General features: G+C 44.6%; 1 protein-coding gene across 9 annotated transcripts in view; it reads right to left on the bottom strand.

The window, feature by feature from the left end:
- Positions 1–13,360, bottom strand: part of TNRC6A (trinucleotide repeat containing adaptor 6A) — a 100,941-nt gene that overhangs the window by 19,196 nt on the left and 68,385 nt on the right. For 7 of the 9 annotated variants that reach the window (XR_004281998.1, XM_032328432.1, XM_032328437.1 and 4 more), the window contains 11 exons: positions 12,139–12,315; positions 10,764–10,939; positions 9,579–9,611; positions 7,697–7,777; positions 7,303–7,354; positions 3,264–3,406; positions 2,736–2,882; positions 2,431–2,568; positions 1,864–1,992; positions 1,389–1,466; positions 926–1,136 (listed from right to left, as the gene is read on the bottom strand). Coding sequence is in view for 8 of the 9 variants with exons in the window: in XM_032328432.1 (XP_032184323.1) it covers positions 926–1,136; positions 1,389–1,466; positions 1,864–1,992; positions 2,431–2,568; positions 2,736–2,882; positions 3,264–3,406; positions 7,303–7,354; positions 7,697–7,777; positions 9,579–9,611; positions 10,764–10,939; positions 12,139–12,315 (1,365 nt within the window). In the remaining variant the exon portion in view is untranslated. The remainder of the gene's footprint in view (positions 1–925; positions 1,137–1,388; positions 1,467–1,863; positions 1,993–2,430; positions 2,569–2,735; positions 2,883–3,263; positions 3,407–7,302; positions 7,355–7,696; positions 7,778–9,578; positions 9,612–10,763; positions 10,940–12,138; positions 12,316–13,360) is intronic. The other 2 variants (XM_032328434.1, XM_032328438.1) reach the window with 2 other exon arrangements.

Genomic DNA, 13,360 nt, shown 5'->3' with positions numbered 1-13,360 from the left:
CTAAGGTATTTATCTACATTGGTAACTGGCAAGGGAACTGCTTCCAGAAACCTAATGAGATTGCTAACCACTCCAAGGACTCAAAGTGCAACCCACGTCCTAGCTGAGAGTCCACAGCAATACCAGGGAGAGCCAAAATGTGTACTGTCCAGCCAGAGTGAATTAATAGCAGGCCCCAGGCCCTGCCCGCAGCCCGGAACATGCACACTAACTGTCTTGGACCCAGTTGGGCCAGCAACCAACCAAGCTGGTTTACAAGAAAACACGGTTATAGGAAAAGACAGAAAGAAAAAGCAAAATGAAGAGGGTGTGATCAAGGCTCAAAATAGAATCAAAGGCACAAAGGAGAAAAGAGACTCAAAGAAGAAGAAAACATTCAGGCCTGAAATTTCCAGAGGGAATAATGCCTGGGGACAGAGCGAAGGAAGGAAAGAGGGAGCAACCGCAGGGGCGACCAAGGCAATCCTCCTCTAGCCTTGGTTTTCTCCACTCAGACCAGAGACCATCCCACACTATGTAGGTGAGAACCCCAATTCCAGGTTCCGAAAGCATAGATGTGACTGTTCCCAGCTGTCCCTGCAGAGCAGCGCGGCTCAGTGCATCTCTGGCACGTGGTTACTGCTAACCTTCCCTCTTCTACCCTACGATGAAGCTACCTGGGGCTTCAGAGCAACTTCATGTTTATTCTAACCCACTGTAAAAGAGCAGGGGGTTTGGAAACAGCGTCGATTTTTTACATGGAAAGAGGCCTTCCCTGAAGCAAGACTACTGAACCAGCAAGAGGCAAAGCAGCTCTTGGAGAGGAATGGGCCCCAGGGCCGGCATGGTTTTCCCGAGGGGACAAAACTGTGCCTCTCAAGGAGCAGACACTGTAAGCCAGGGGCCCCGAGCATCACCTGAATGTTCAGGGCAACGAGAAACCTACCTATCGGGAAGTTGCTGAAAGCATTTATTGGTGATGGCCCTTTTTGCAGCTCAGGTGTAGTGTGGGGCATGACATTCTCGAGGAAAGATTTCATGGCTGGCTGATGGAGTGGCTGCTGCTGAGATGGCGGGGTCTGCTGCTTCGCCAACAGGCTGGGATCGAGTTGCCGGGACTGCTGCATCATCTGCTGCTGCACGCTAAGAGGTCGACCCTAGAAACAGAGAGATGATTGGGAAACACAGTGGACAGAAAGGCTGCCCAGACAGCCACATATTCCTCCTCACTGCCAAATTCACCCCTCCTCCTAGGCAGGAAGCTGAACAATCAGCTGCATATCAGTTAAGAGGACTTCTAGGCAAACAGGAGACGTAACCAACCACGTATTCCACTCTATTTTAATAAAGGCATTTCGCATCTCGTTACAATTCTACTGCAATGAGTTCAGATTACAGACGTCATCTACCTGCTGGTCTTGCTGCTGCCGGTTCCCAGAAGGCACGCTTCTCTGACTCTGGGCCCTTTGCTGCTGCGCTAACAATCGCTGGAGGAAGAAGGTGAAAAGGCTGTCAGCGTCTCGGCGTCACAGAGCTGCGAGCTTCAGGTGACTGCTGCGGATGCACACACCTACAGTGTAGCCTCATCTGGCGTCACCTCTCCCTGGGCCTCCTGGCCTCAAGCCACCGTAGAATCCGGTCTCTTGTTCAATATAAACTTGTACTTCATCAGGGACATTTTCCCCAGTCACCCTACCCCCGCCACCCCTTCAGACCTGGCTGGGGGTCCTCACAGAGCATCTGTCCTTCGAGGTCATGGTCTGTCCTCACCCACAGACCATAAGCTCCCTGAGGGCCATAGCGCCGGCTCTGTTTGCTGCAACATTTCCTATACATGGCTGACACCCAATAAACGTACAGGACTAAGGCTGTTCCTCTACTTACCTGTAATTGGGAGATCTGAGAAAGCTGGTTTAGTTGGGATAGCTGGTTCAGCATGGCTACCTGTTGAGGGCCAAAGAGCGGATTCAGGCCACCGTTGTTTGGTGCATACTTCAGCAATGAAACTGGAACCTTAGGATCACAACGGCAAGTTAATAATGTTGATCAAATAGGTCAAAACTAACTAAATGTACGGTGTATTCTGAACTGTCAATAGAATAATTAAATCTGTGGACTATTTACTTGGAGGGCTGGTTATGTTCTGGCTTCTCTTGCTTTACTGTTCATATATACTTCCCTGGGTCAGCGAAAAGATGACAGGGCGAACCGTGAACCCGCCCATTTACTTTGCTATTGTCCTCCCCTTAAGGTGCTTTACGGAAGGGAATGGTAAACTTTAGGTTTCATTTAACTTGGACTCATTTTCTTTACCCTGCCCACATCCTTCTGTAAGGACAGTTGGTGCTGAATCAGCTGCATCTCAAAGACACAAGGACGAGCCATTAGCCGCCTCATTCAAATATGAAGTTTCTGCAGGTCAAGAGAAGAGAGGAGGGCCCGAGTGACTACCTGAGGGGAGAGTAATGGAGGAGGCACTTGAGCACGGAGATTAGGCTGAGATGAACTAAGAGGTTGTGCTGGAGGCTGCTGCATGCCCCGGGGTTGTGCTGCTGTGTTTCCAACACCGAACATACTGGGATTGCCATTCTACAAAAGGAAGCAACAGTGAAAGAATACCAGTGGGATTCTTTAGGGGCAGACATCCCAACACTACACTGTATTATTGATTTAAACACAGTAACTACATGTGAGAGAGATCTCATTACTTATATAAATCATTCAACAGAGAGCCTAAAATATACACGTGGACTTACCTGTCTAACAGAATTCAAGTTTTGCATACCCAGCCCTGCTATGGAGCCAAGGGCCTGGTTAGGTAGTGCACTATTTGAAGGGGGAAGCTTCATGCTTTGACTGGACATAAACTGCATGTTTTGGGATTCATCTGCTACAATGCCATCCTGAGTGGACAGACAGAAAGATGTGCAACACCAGCCAAGCAAACAAGCAGAAGGGAGAAATCATTGCAGGAACAGAAGAGAAGTCACGTGACATTGCAGCACCAACAGGAAACGGGTAGAAAACAGAAGAGATTAGTGTTAATTCTAGAGTACATAAAAAGAACCAGACATATTTTACGGGATTAAGAAGAAAATACAAATGCAATCCCTATGCTAAACTGAAACATAAAGAGGAGAATGAACTAAGAATCCAGTAATAGCACCAGATTACAGTACTTTATATTAAATGCCCTAAACCACTGATGAGAAAATTATGCTATTAAGTGTACTGGTTTATCAGCCACAGGGGTAAAACAAAACAAGACAAAACGAACAACTTACCTTATCAAAGTAAGGGCTGCGCTCCATGGAAGACTCTTTGGAAATCTGAGGCCGAGAACCAGGGCCTTTCCCGACCGTTCGATTGTAATCACCAATATTTAGGCTATGTTTATCTATCTCCATTCGTTTGTCCTGTAACATTCCTAAGAAATACAGGAAACTATGTTACTATGTAGGAAAACAATCTCATGGGTTTCAGATAAATTTATAGCAGAAAGCAAAATATTCACTCCCTGACATGACTTCTGCCTTGACAAGAACATGTAAAAAATGCATTCAATAAATTTGGCATGCCCAGAAGTAAAGTTGGGTTTAGCAGATACTGTTATTTTACTGAATCAATTAACTTGAAAACAGACCAGTACTAAGATGGTTAAGATTTCTTCGGTCATCTTTAATCTGCTTAATTTAGTAATAAAAACATAGTTCCCAGATACAAATAACAAAAATAGCCAAGACAAAGCACCACTGGATAGATGCCCACTATGTGCCAGGCACTGTTTAAAATGCGTGTTCGAATTTAATGCCGGTAACACTACTATTATCACCTCCGTTTAGCAGACAAAGAAACTGAAGACAGACTGGTACACATTTTCCCCTCTCTGTTTTCCTGTCCATTACTCTCCTCATTTTGACTTCTCTGAAATTTTAACTCAATTTCTTGTCAACCGAACCTGTTATTCCTACAGATTTCTTATCTCTAATAATGGCCACTTATTGATTGCTTTAATGGCTCTCAGCTCCAAAGTCACCCTTTTTGACTGCTGAGTGAAAAGCACACCTGGGCTTCTTTACATTTTTCTTTTGCCAGGCTTTGTAAGTAGAGGGCGCTGGAGAGCCACTGAGGGAGGAAGTTCAATGTTCACCTGGCTGCTTCTCCACTGCCCCATTCCTGCAGTGCAGGGTGCTCAGCCACACCCCCTGGCCAGCGTCTCCCAGCATTTCCACATACCTCAAAACCTTGAGACACCTCTCTATGAACAGCTTTGCTCAGCACCCTAGAGGGCAGATTTCCAGCAAGTCCCACCAGCACAGCAGCAGAGCAACTTCTCTGCCATTCGGTGAGCCAAGGAGGAGGCAGAGCACTGGCCTCACAGAAACACACCCATATTCTGGGTATGAATTTGCTTTTCCCAGCTGTAATGCTTCTGCCACCCGTGGTCTTGCAGAAGGCTTAATTCTCACAGCACTGCGCCTAATCAAGGAACTCACTCCCCAGCAAAAGGAGGACAGTGAACGGATCGTGTCCACAGGATCAACTGGTCTGACTGCATACATCATCACCCAAAAGTAGCTAGCCAAACTGATGGGCAGAACTGATTACAAAGCAAGTCAGGGGACAACATCCTCAAAGGACGGGCACCTGGGTGGTACAGTTGGTTAGGCGTCTGACCTTTGAGTTTAGTTCAGGTCACGATCTCAGGTTTGTGAGATCGAGCCCCATGCCAGGTTATGTGCTTATCTTGGAGTCTGCTTGAGTTTTTCTCTCCCTCTATCCTTCCTGCTCGTGTTCTCTCTCTCAAATAAACAAATCTTAAAAAGGGAGAGAAGGGGAATAGGCTTCTGCCTCACAGGACACAGTGTCTTCCTCATTGCCAGAATACAGAGGTCTGGAAATCAAAAGGTGAGAATGAGAGTGGCTTCTCTCACTATTATAACTCATAAACCACTCAGAGAATTCTTGCTTCCTGGTCTGGCAACTCTGCAGGTTTGGAGATCTCAAGAGACAAAATGGTTCTACCAGGACACACGTCAGGCAGCTGAATTATAAGATGAACACTACACCTGGACATTTTGCCTTCCTGTGCCACTGAACCACAGGCAAAAAGGAGCTTGTGTATTGGCTGGCGTGATTGATTCTGATCACCAAGGGGAAATGGGTTTTCTAATATAAAATGAAGGCCACAAGGATTCGAATCCAGGGGTTTTCTGGGGGGCGCTCTTCAGTATTTCCAGGCCCACTAGTAAAGGTTAACTAAAAACTACAGCAATCAAGAAAAGGCACATAAATAAGGGCTCAGACCCTCTGGGAACAGAGGTTTGGGTCACTGGACCAGCAGAACACAGGGTGCTGAGGCAGCAGGAATGGGTGCCGCAAGAAAGAAGCCATGCACACCAACCACCACTTGTGACCATGACAGAAACGTGGGCAGGACTCGCTCTGCATGCTTTCTATGGCTCGTTACACAAGTGTGCTCGTATAGGCTGACCACTTCTTCTCTTTCCTATTTATATTTTATTCACAAGACACTGAAAGTTAACTTTACAACGGAGTCCTTCAGTCTCAATTGCGACTGACTTTGAGCAGCCAATAATAAATGCAACAACTCTTGGGACTATGTCTATCTCAACCTGAAGGGAAGGGCAGACTTCCTCACCTGTAGAAAGAAAGCTGTACCTCGCTAAGAAGAGAGACAGTCGCTTTGCCACTACACTGGAACGGAAGTGTGTGCACAAGGATGCGTACAGAAGATGGGTGGTCACAGGGTGGGGTGAACTGTATCAATCATCAACCCACTGCTTCTCAGCTCTCACTGCTCCCCAGAAATAAAGGGATCTAGACCCTTTACCTGTTTTTCCCTTTGCCAGCTGACACTGCCGCTCTGTCGGCAGAGGCCGCAGGAGACACCACCAGAAGACCGACGGTGCCTCCCAGGCCCCAGTGCTCTCTACTGCAGCACAGGCAGCTGCCCCAGACACATGCCCCCGCCAGGCTTACTGCTCCCACCAGCAGCCACTGTGGCAGTTCTGTAGCAGAGCTCAAGTGAGACACCTCCCCAGAAGACAGATATCCTGTGGTTCTAGTGTGGCACCACAGTGACATCTCTGCCATGTGGTGAGCAGAGGGCCAGGTCCCAGGGTCTGGATCTCAGCCCTGGCTCAGATGCACACTCTCTCTGTCCTAAAGTTAGTGATCTCTCCTTACCTCTGCTACTCTATCTTCTTTTGTGGTCCCTTTACTTCTTACTAGTTGAAACTTTACTATGAGAGTAATTCTTCATATTTATATTAATAAACCTTCCTGCTCAAATCGCTGTGTAATTCTCTCTCTGGCCTAGAATCGGAGTGACAGACTAACACTACCGCCTACTACAGGGTCCAGTCAAGGAAGCTGGAAATCTCTCCCTCCCCCTGCTCCTTCTGTTTCTCTCTCTCTCTCTCTCAAATAAATAAAATCTTGAAAGCAAGCAAGCAAGCAAGCTGGAAATCAGCTTTCACCACACCCACTCCCCCACCCCCCACAATGAATTGGTTCAGATTGGTTCTCAACTTTGTTGATCCTAATTCCTTCATCTTCACTGGATAAAGAGCCTTCCCACCTACTATCTTATTTAGAGCTTTGAAATCATCACTGGCTACTGCAACAAATCTCGAACCACTTTTGATACTTTTAGTATCTTTTTCTCAGTCTTCTGCCACCAATCTCTTCTGTCCTAGGATCTTTTCAACCTGTAGCCACATTTTTTTAAAAACATAAATCCCAATCATGTCATTGTCCTATTTAAAATTACTTAATTCCATACCTCCAGAATGAAGTTCAAAGCCCCCACCTCCTCATGACTTAGCACCGTCCTCATATTCTAACACCCTCCCCTAGTCGAAGCTTCTCTCATCAACCACACTCCCACCACCACGATTAATTTATATTTCTTCTTCTATTGCATGGAACTACTTCCATTTCTCCAGCCTGGTTCAACTTGTCTCTGTCATATGATCTGGGACTTTGCACCTACGGTTTCCTAAATTACTAAGAGTCTATCACCCAACCTGGATAACACCTTTTTGATCAGACTAGATCTGAGATCATCACAGACTACAATCATGATGACCTTAGACCTGCACAGTGGCTTGTACTTTGAAGGCAGTCCACTCATACACCACTGCACTCTAGTGTGCTAAGAGCACAGGAATGCTGCGACAAGAACTCAGATCTCCACTCTCTTGGTCCAGGTCAGTGCTTACTTAGAACCATGACATCACAGAAACATTTGTCCCTCCACGATAAATACGAACCCCAATGGATTTAACTTTTTCTTACCTCCGGAAAGATCCATCTTATTGCTCTGTACATTTTCTTCTGGTGAGTCTCTCTGAAGTGAGAAAACACAGTGTGTTAGCAGGTCTTAATTTATCAATGAAAATAAATTAAAGATGAAATTTTTTACTTTACTTCACTATTTGTCAAAAATCAAGGACTGAAAAAGTCTCTTCACTGCATAATAAGAAAAAATTTTCAAAATAAGATGTGATCATTATTTTTAGCTAAAATTATAAATAAAGGTGGCTTCAAGGCCAATTCTACTCTAACCTCCAGCACATGCATACAACTGAAAGACAGTAGTAACTTGTTAAGAAAACCAAAAAACCGTACTTAGAGTAAATTTACAGACCATCATTAAAAGGGGAGGGGGCTGCTAGGAAAATACACTTACCGAAAAACTGATATTTGAAAACTGTTTAACGAATGGATTTATCCAAGCTTCTTCTTGTTTGTTTCCACCTTTCATGGTTCCCTTTGGAAAACAAAAGAGTAGAAAGCTACCATGGCCACCTCTATTGATCTGAGCACAGTGATGGATTAATAAAAACTTCAAGACAATTCCCAACTCTCATTTTTAGCCAATTAAATTCTCCTCCAACAAACTCTTAGCAGAGTTGTTAACAATTACAAATCAACTTATTTGATTTTCAACTTCCTTTGCTGCAGTCCTCTGGTAGAGCTGTAATGTACAGAGAAATCTCTAAAGGCAAGTAGTCAGAAGGAAAAGACGGAAGCAAAGGGCCTTGATGACCCACAAAAAGAAAAAAGATCCTCAGAATAATGAGAATGGCTCATCACAGTTTCCAGTTTACAACTGGATTGTGCTCTAAGTACTTCAACAATCTGGATTTGTGGAGTTCTGACAACACACTAAAGTCAAAGTAGTTGTTAGGTTCCATAGGTTAGTCCAAAGAAGCCAATGTAACCAGTCATTTAATTATGCTATGAACACTGTACTGGAAAAGCAGCCCATGTTTCCAAATGAAAAGCTATTTTAAAATTTTAATTTGTGTTGCTGAGGAACACAGTACCCCAGCGGCAACTGAGGCTGGGGATCCCCCCACCGCCAGCCCTGGTGCTGGCTGCCAAGGCTGGCTGGGCATGGGCAGTACAGAAATGATTTTGAGACATGTTTTGAGGGAATATGGTCCTTGATGATGAGCCTGGCTGACAGGAGGCTAGATGCCACAGGGATCACGGGGCCAGCCACTCTCGGTGTGTCACCTTAATTCCCCTTTCCCATTGCTACCGCCTGTTCCTTCCGACCATAGGACAGAACACAGCTTCTTCCCCCTCCCAAGCGCAGGTCTCTGAAGCAAGCACCTAACCCTCGCCACGGTTTCTGAAGTCATCCTTGATTCCTCTGTCCCCTACCCCCGCCCCCATGCCTAAACGGCTGCTGAGGCCTTCTGTCCCTTCTATTCTGAAATGCCTCTCAATCAGTCCCTGGCACTACACATCCACTCTGGCTTCCCAATGCAGGCCCTCACTTTTCACCTGAATGAATGCAGAAGCTTCCTGACTGAGATCCCCCAACTCTGGTCTCTCCTCTGTGCCAATTGTCTTTCATAGAATCACTGGTCAGCTTTCTTTAAAGAAAGTAATTTAAAAAAAAAAAACAAAACAAAAACCAACTCATGTTGCCTTCTATGCAATTTCACTGGCTCTATATTTTATACAGAATAAAGTTCAAATTCTTTGGCATGATAAGGAAAAGACTTTACTATCTGCCCTTAATCTTTTTTTTTTTTTTTAAGATTTTATTTTTATTTATTTATTTGACAGAGTGAGATCACAAGTAGGCAGAGAGGCAGGCAGAGAGACAGGGGGAAGCAGGCTCCCTGCTGAGCAGAGAGCCCGATGTGGGGCTCGATTCCAGGACCCTGAGATCATGACCTGAGCTGAAGGCAGAGGCTTAACCCACTGAGCCATCCAGCAGTCCCATATCTGCCCTTAATCTAACTACAGAGCCAGATCTCTTGCTACCTCTTTCCAGAAATTCTACAGGTTACTAGTCAGGCTACTATTTTCCCTGGCACACCCCCACCCACAGGCATCTTCCAAACTCAAGTGGGCACTCCTCAGCCCTCTCCTACAGCCCCACACTAGACTCTGAGCTCCTTGAGGGTGCAGCTCATTTCCTAGTGTTTTTGAATCCCCAGCACCAAGCACAGTACCTGGCACACAGCAGAGGCTAAATAAGTGTTTGCAGTTGCTTTCTAAAAGATTTTTACTAGCAGAAACAAAGGAGAAAGAGTAAAAAGGCTACACACCCTTTCCCTTCTCCTTTTTTTGCCACTCAGACCCTGTAAGGAAAGACAAAGTCACAAAACAGCATGGTCCAGTGGGAAGAACACAGGGTTTGGAATCGGAAGACCTAAACTTAAGTCCTTGCTCTGTCACTTACTAGTTAAGCATCTCTGGGCAAGTCACCACCTTTTCCGGTCTCAAATTCCTCATTGGTATTCTACCTTGGAAGGTCATGAGGATCAAATGGCTTATGTAAAATATGGGAAAGCACTTCAAAAGCTTTATGGAGAGGCAATGGGCAAATTCAGCCACATGAAACATATTTTTAAATGAAAATGGTAGGCCCTAGACTGAGAATCCCAGGATTAAAAGGGAGGGACCCTGGTAGGCAGCTAGTGGAACTACTGGATATTTGACCTCTAAGGTCAGGGAGTGGGGGAGAAGGGGGCGACCGGTTCTCAAACAGGGTGGGGTAGGGAAAACTGCCTGGGGGCCTGGGCACATATTCTGAAAATGGTTCCCAAAAGAAGCTGACACCAGCATCCAACAGCACGCGTTAAGAACCAGTGTTCTATGTCAGTGCTTCTCAGCTCTGGCTCTGCATCAGAGACATCTGGGGTCCGATTTCCAGAACTATAGGAGGCCTGGGGTATAGGAAGCCGTACTTGTAAAGAACGCCATAGGGCTCTGATGCACCAGCAGGTCTGGGAATAAGATCTGTCCGCATACCAGAGAAAAATCAAACTCTGCTCATTCCTAGGGATATTTGTCACAGGACCTTCCGGGGGAGGGGGAGGGCTACGGATGGGGGATGAAAAAGATGGTTATTCTGGATAAAGGGGAGGTCAGGACTGCAGGTGAGGTGGAATGGGAGATGAACTGGCAGCGCCAACGGAGAGTCAACTTGGAGATCTGCCCTTCTGTTCACCCCGACCACTGCAGGCACCGCCCTGGAGTGGGGGGTTGTCCCAGGCAGCACTGATGGAAGGGGAGGAGGAGAGAAATCCCAAGCTGTAGCAGTGGGGAGAAAGGAAGTTCCTGCGGTCTTCCGTTTCCTAGGTGGCTGCCCATACAAGAGGCTATACCTAAGTTGGGGACTGCCTACACTGTACTGATTGCCATAAATGGGCAGGAAGAACACTAATTTTCTGAGGGTAAACTACCTGTGGAATTTAAAGTTTCAAGAGCTTTGCCCTTGAAATGTTTACCTTCGATGACATTTTCTTTGTATATGGTGGCCAATTTAAAGATGAGTTAAGCTCTTGAGATGAATTACTATTCCACATTCCAATCTCTACATCCTCTTCCTCTTCCCAGCCAGTGGGGCGATTTCCAGGCAATGGCATATCATCACCACACCAGCCATCTTGCATAGATTTTGGCCCTGATTGTGGATTTTTGATATAAAGAAAAACATGCTTTAATCAAACAATTCTTTCTGGAGGATGAGCACTCATTAAGGGGGCTGGGGAATTAAAAAAAAAAAAAACAAAACACTTTTATTTCCCTTCCCAAATCTACATGGTAGAATGCATGTTTTATACTGAGTTGAAGGTTCCACTAAACAATGTTTTTTGTTTAAAGTAATCTCTACACCCAATAAGGGCCCCAAATCCACGATCGTGAGATCAAGAGTCATATGGTCTACCAACTAAACTGGCCAGGCGTGCCTAACAAAGAAAGAAAAAAAATTTTTGAGAAGTTTTTTTGAATCAAAAATTTCAGGGGTGCCTGGGTGGCTTGGCTTGGTCACTTAAGTGTCCGACCCTTGATCTTAGCTCAGTTCTTAATCTTAGGGTCGTGAGTTCAAGCCCAATGCTGGCTCCACGCTGAGTGCGGACCCTACTTTAAAAAAAAAAAAAAAAAAGAAAGAAAAAGAAAGCAATGAAACATCTCCTTCGCTTTTTACAAACAGAAGACTCCTAATGTGGAACAATGGTGGCCTTCTTGTTCATACTCATTTAACAATCTGGATGGCAACACACAGGGCAGAGAGGATCGAGGAAATTTCAAAGAATTCACTTTGATAGATATTTTCAAAGACAACGGCCACAGAGTGTTACAAGTCATAAGCAGAAAAGTATCTCAACTCTACACTCAGCCTTGGAATTCCTATGGAGTACCCCACACACAACTTAAAGGACAGTGACAATGTTCATCCGAATGTTGCATCAGGTCCCTCCTGAACTTTGTTCACTTTCTCTGTAATACTCAGGGAGTAATCTGGAACCTGAGCCAGACAGTTTGGATATGTGTTCACATGATTATATATCCAGTCTCTCAAGTTGGATAACATGAAAGTTGGTTGACTAGGTAATCTTATTTGATAAAATATAACTTAGATTTAGTGAATACATGCGAATCCTTATCAATTAACACAGTTCTAAGGAAAGATAAGGAAATTCAGAAAGCTGAAAAGAACAAACCAAGTTATAAATTCAAAGAGGCAAACAGTGAATCATCTAGTATAATGAGACACAGGTACATTTATCAATGATATAAAAATTATCTGATTATTTAATTACAGACAATGAGAGACCACCACTGTGACAAAATAGCTACCGGGAATTATCAAGAACTTACCAGATTTGCTTAATGCTTGAGGACCAACAGAGCTGGAGCCCCACGTGGATGTGCTGGATGCCGCAGCAATGGGCTCCCCCCAGCTGGGACCACTGTCTATGGGTTTACCCCATGCTGAAGTACCATTATCCACAGTTGTGGCTGGAGTAGAAGGCTCCCCCCAGGGCTCACCCCAGCCTTTAGAAAGTATGGGAAAAGAAGTCATCAGCACATGGTAGGGTGGTGCGGTGGAATAAGGGGCAATAAGGAATACTCAGGGAACAAAAGATGAAGACCTTCACATTCACAGATCAAATAATGATGCTGTGATGGGCAAAAAAAAAGGGGGGGGGATCTGTTTTATGCAAAGATGACAAATCATTTCCCATTATCATAATTTAACTACACGGTGTGAATTTTTTTTCCCATCTCTTCTTTCATAATTGCCCTCTGGATATAGACCAGATTGTTTAGAATGACCTTAATAATAGCAAGCCTCCTCCTTTGAAGATAAATTTAATTTCTGGAAAAGTCAAGTCATTCTGAGCCAAACCTACTGAATCCAAGCAGGTAATCAAGCTGGGTAAGTACGTGTACTCAATTTTTACCAGTAAGTGCATGCAGCCTTTCAACATCACTGTTCTGGGGCATAAATAAATAAATAAATAAATATCTACAAGACTGACATACCTAGGCATCTTATTTTTATAGGTGTTGGACAATCCTCCTTAAAAATTCTGAGGTATCACGTTGTGCAAAGCAAAGCCATAAACATTGTTCAACAGAACCAAAACAGCATTTCCCTTAGATACATACCAGTTTCTTCTAAGAATTAAATCTAAATTAATACGATAAACTGTACCTGGTGGGGGGGGAACTGGATGCTGAAAGGTTTGCTCATGAAAACACTCCTATCACTACCTCTGAAAAGGGACTATTACTCAATAAAACATCATTAACAAACAATGCATTCCAATGACACTTAATGAAAATGCCATTGTCAAGATAATCTATAGATAGGAATTAGCTTCTGGTTATGAGAGTGGGAATATGTGGGAATAGGCCAGAAAGGTATTACCAAAAGTTTTAAGTACAAACATACACGCTGTCTAACTAACAGTTAGACGTGGATTTCATGCCTACTTCAATAAATCCCTTCTAAGGCCAAACATAGCACCTGGTATTTAGAAAGTATTCTATCTGGATGCTTATTTTATTTCTGAGGACACTGTAATCAAATAAC

This window comes from Mustela erminea, chromosome 20 (assembly GCF_009829155.1).
Source record: "Mustela erminea isolate mMusErm1 chromosome 20, mMusErm1.Pri, whole genome shotgun sequence".
Taxonomy (NCBI): domain Eukaryota; kingdom Metazoa; phylum Chordata; class Mammalia; order Carnivora; family Mustelidae; genus Mustela; species Mustela erminea.
This window is presented reverse-complemented; position numbering and strand designations above follow the sequence as displayed.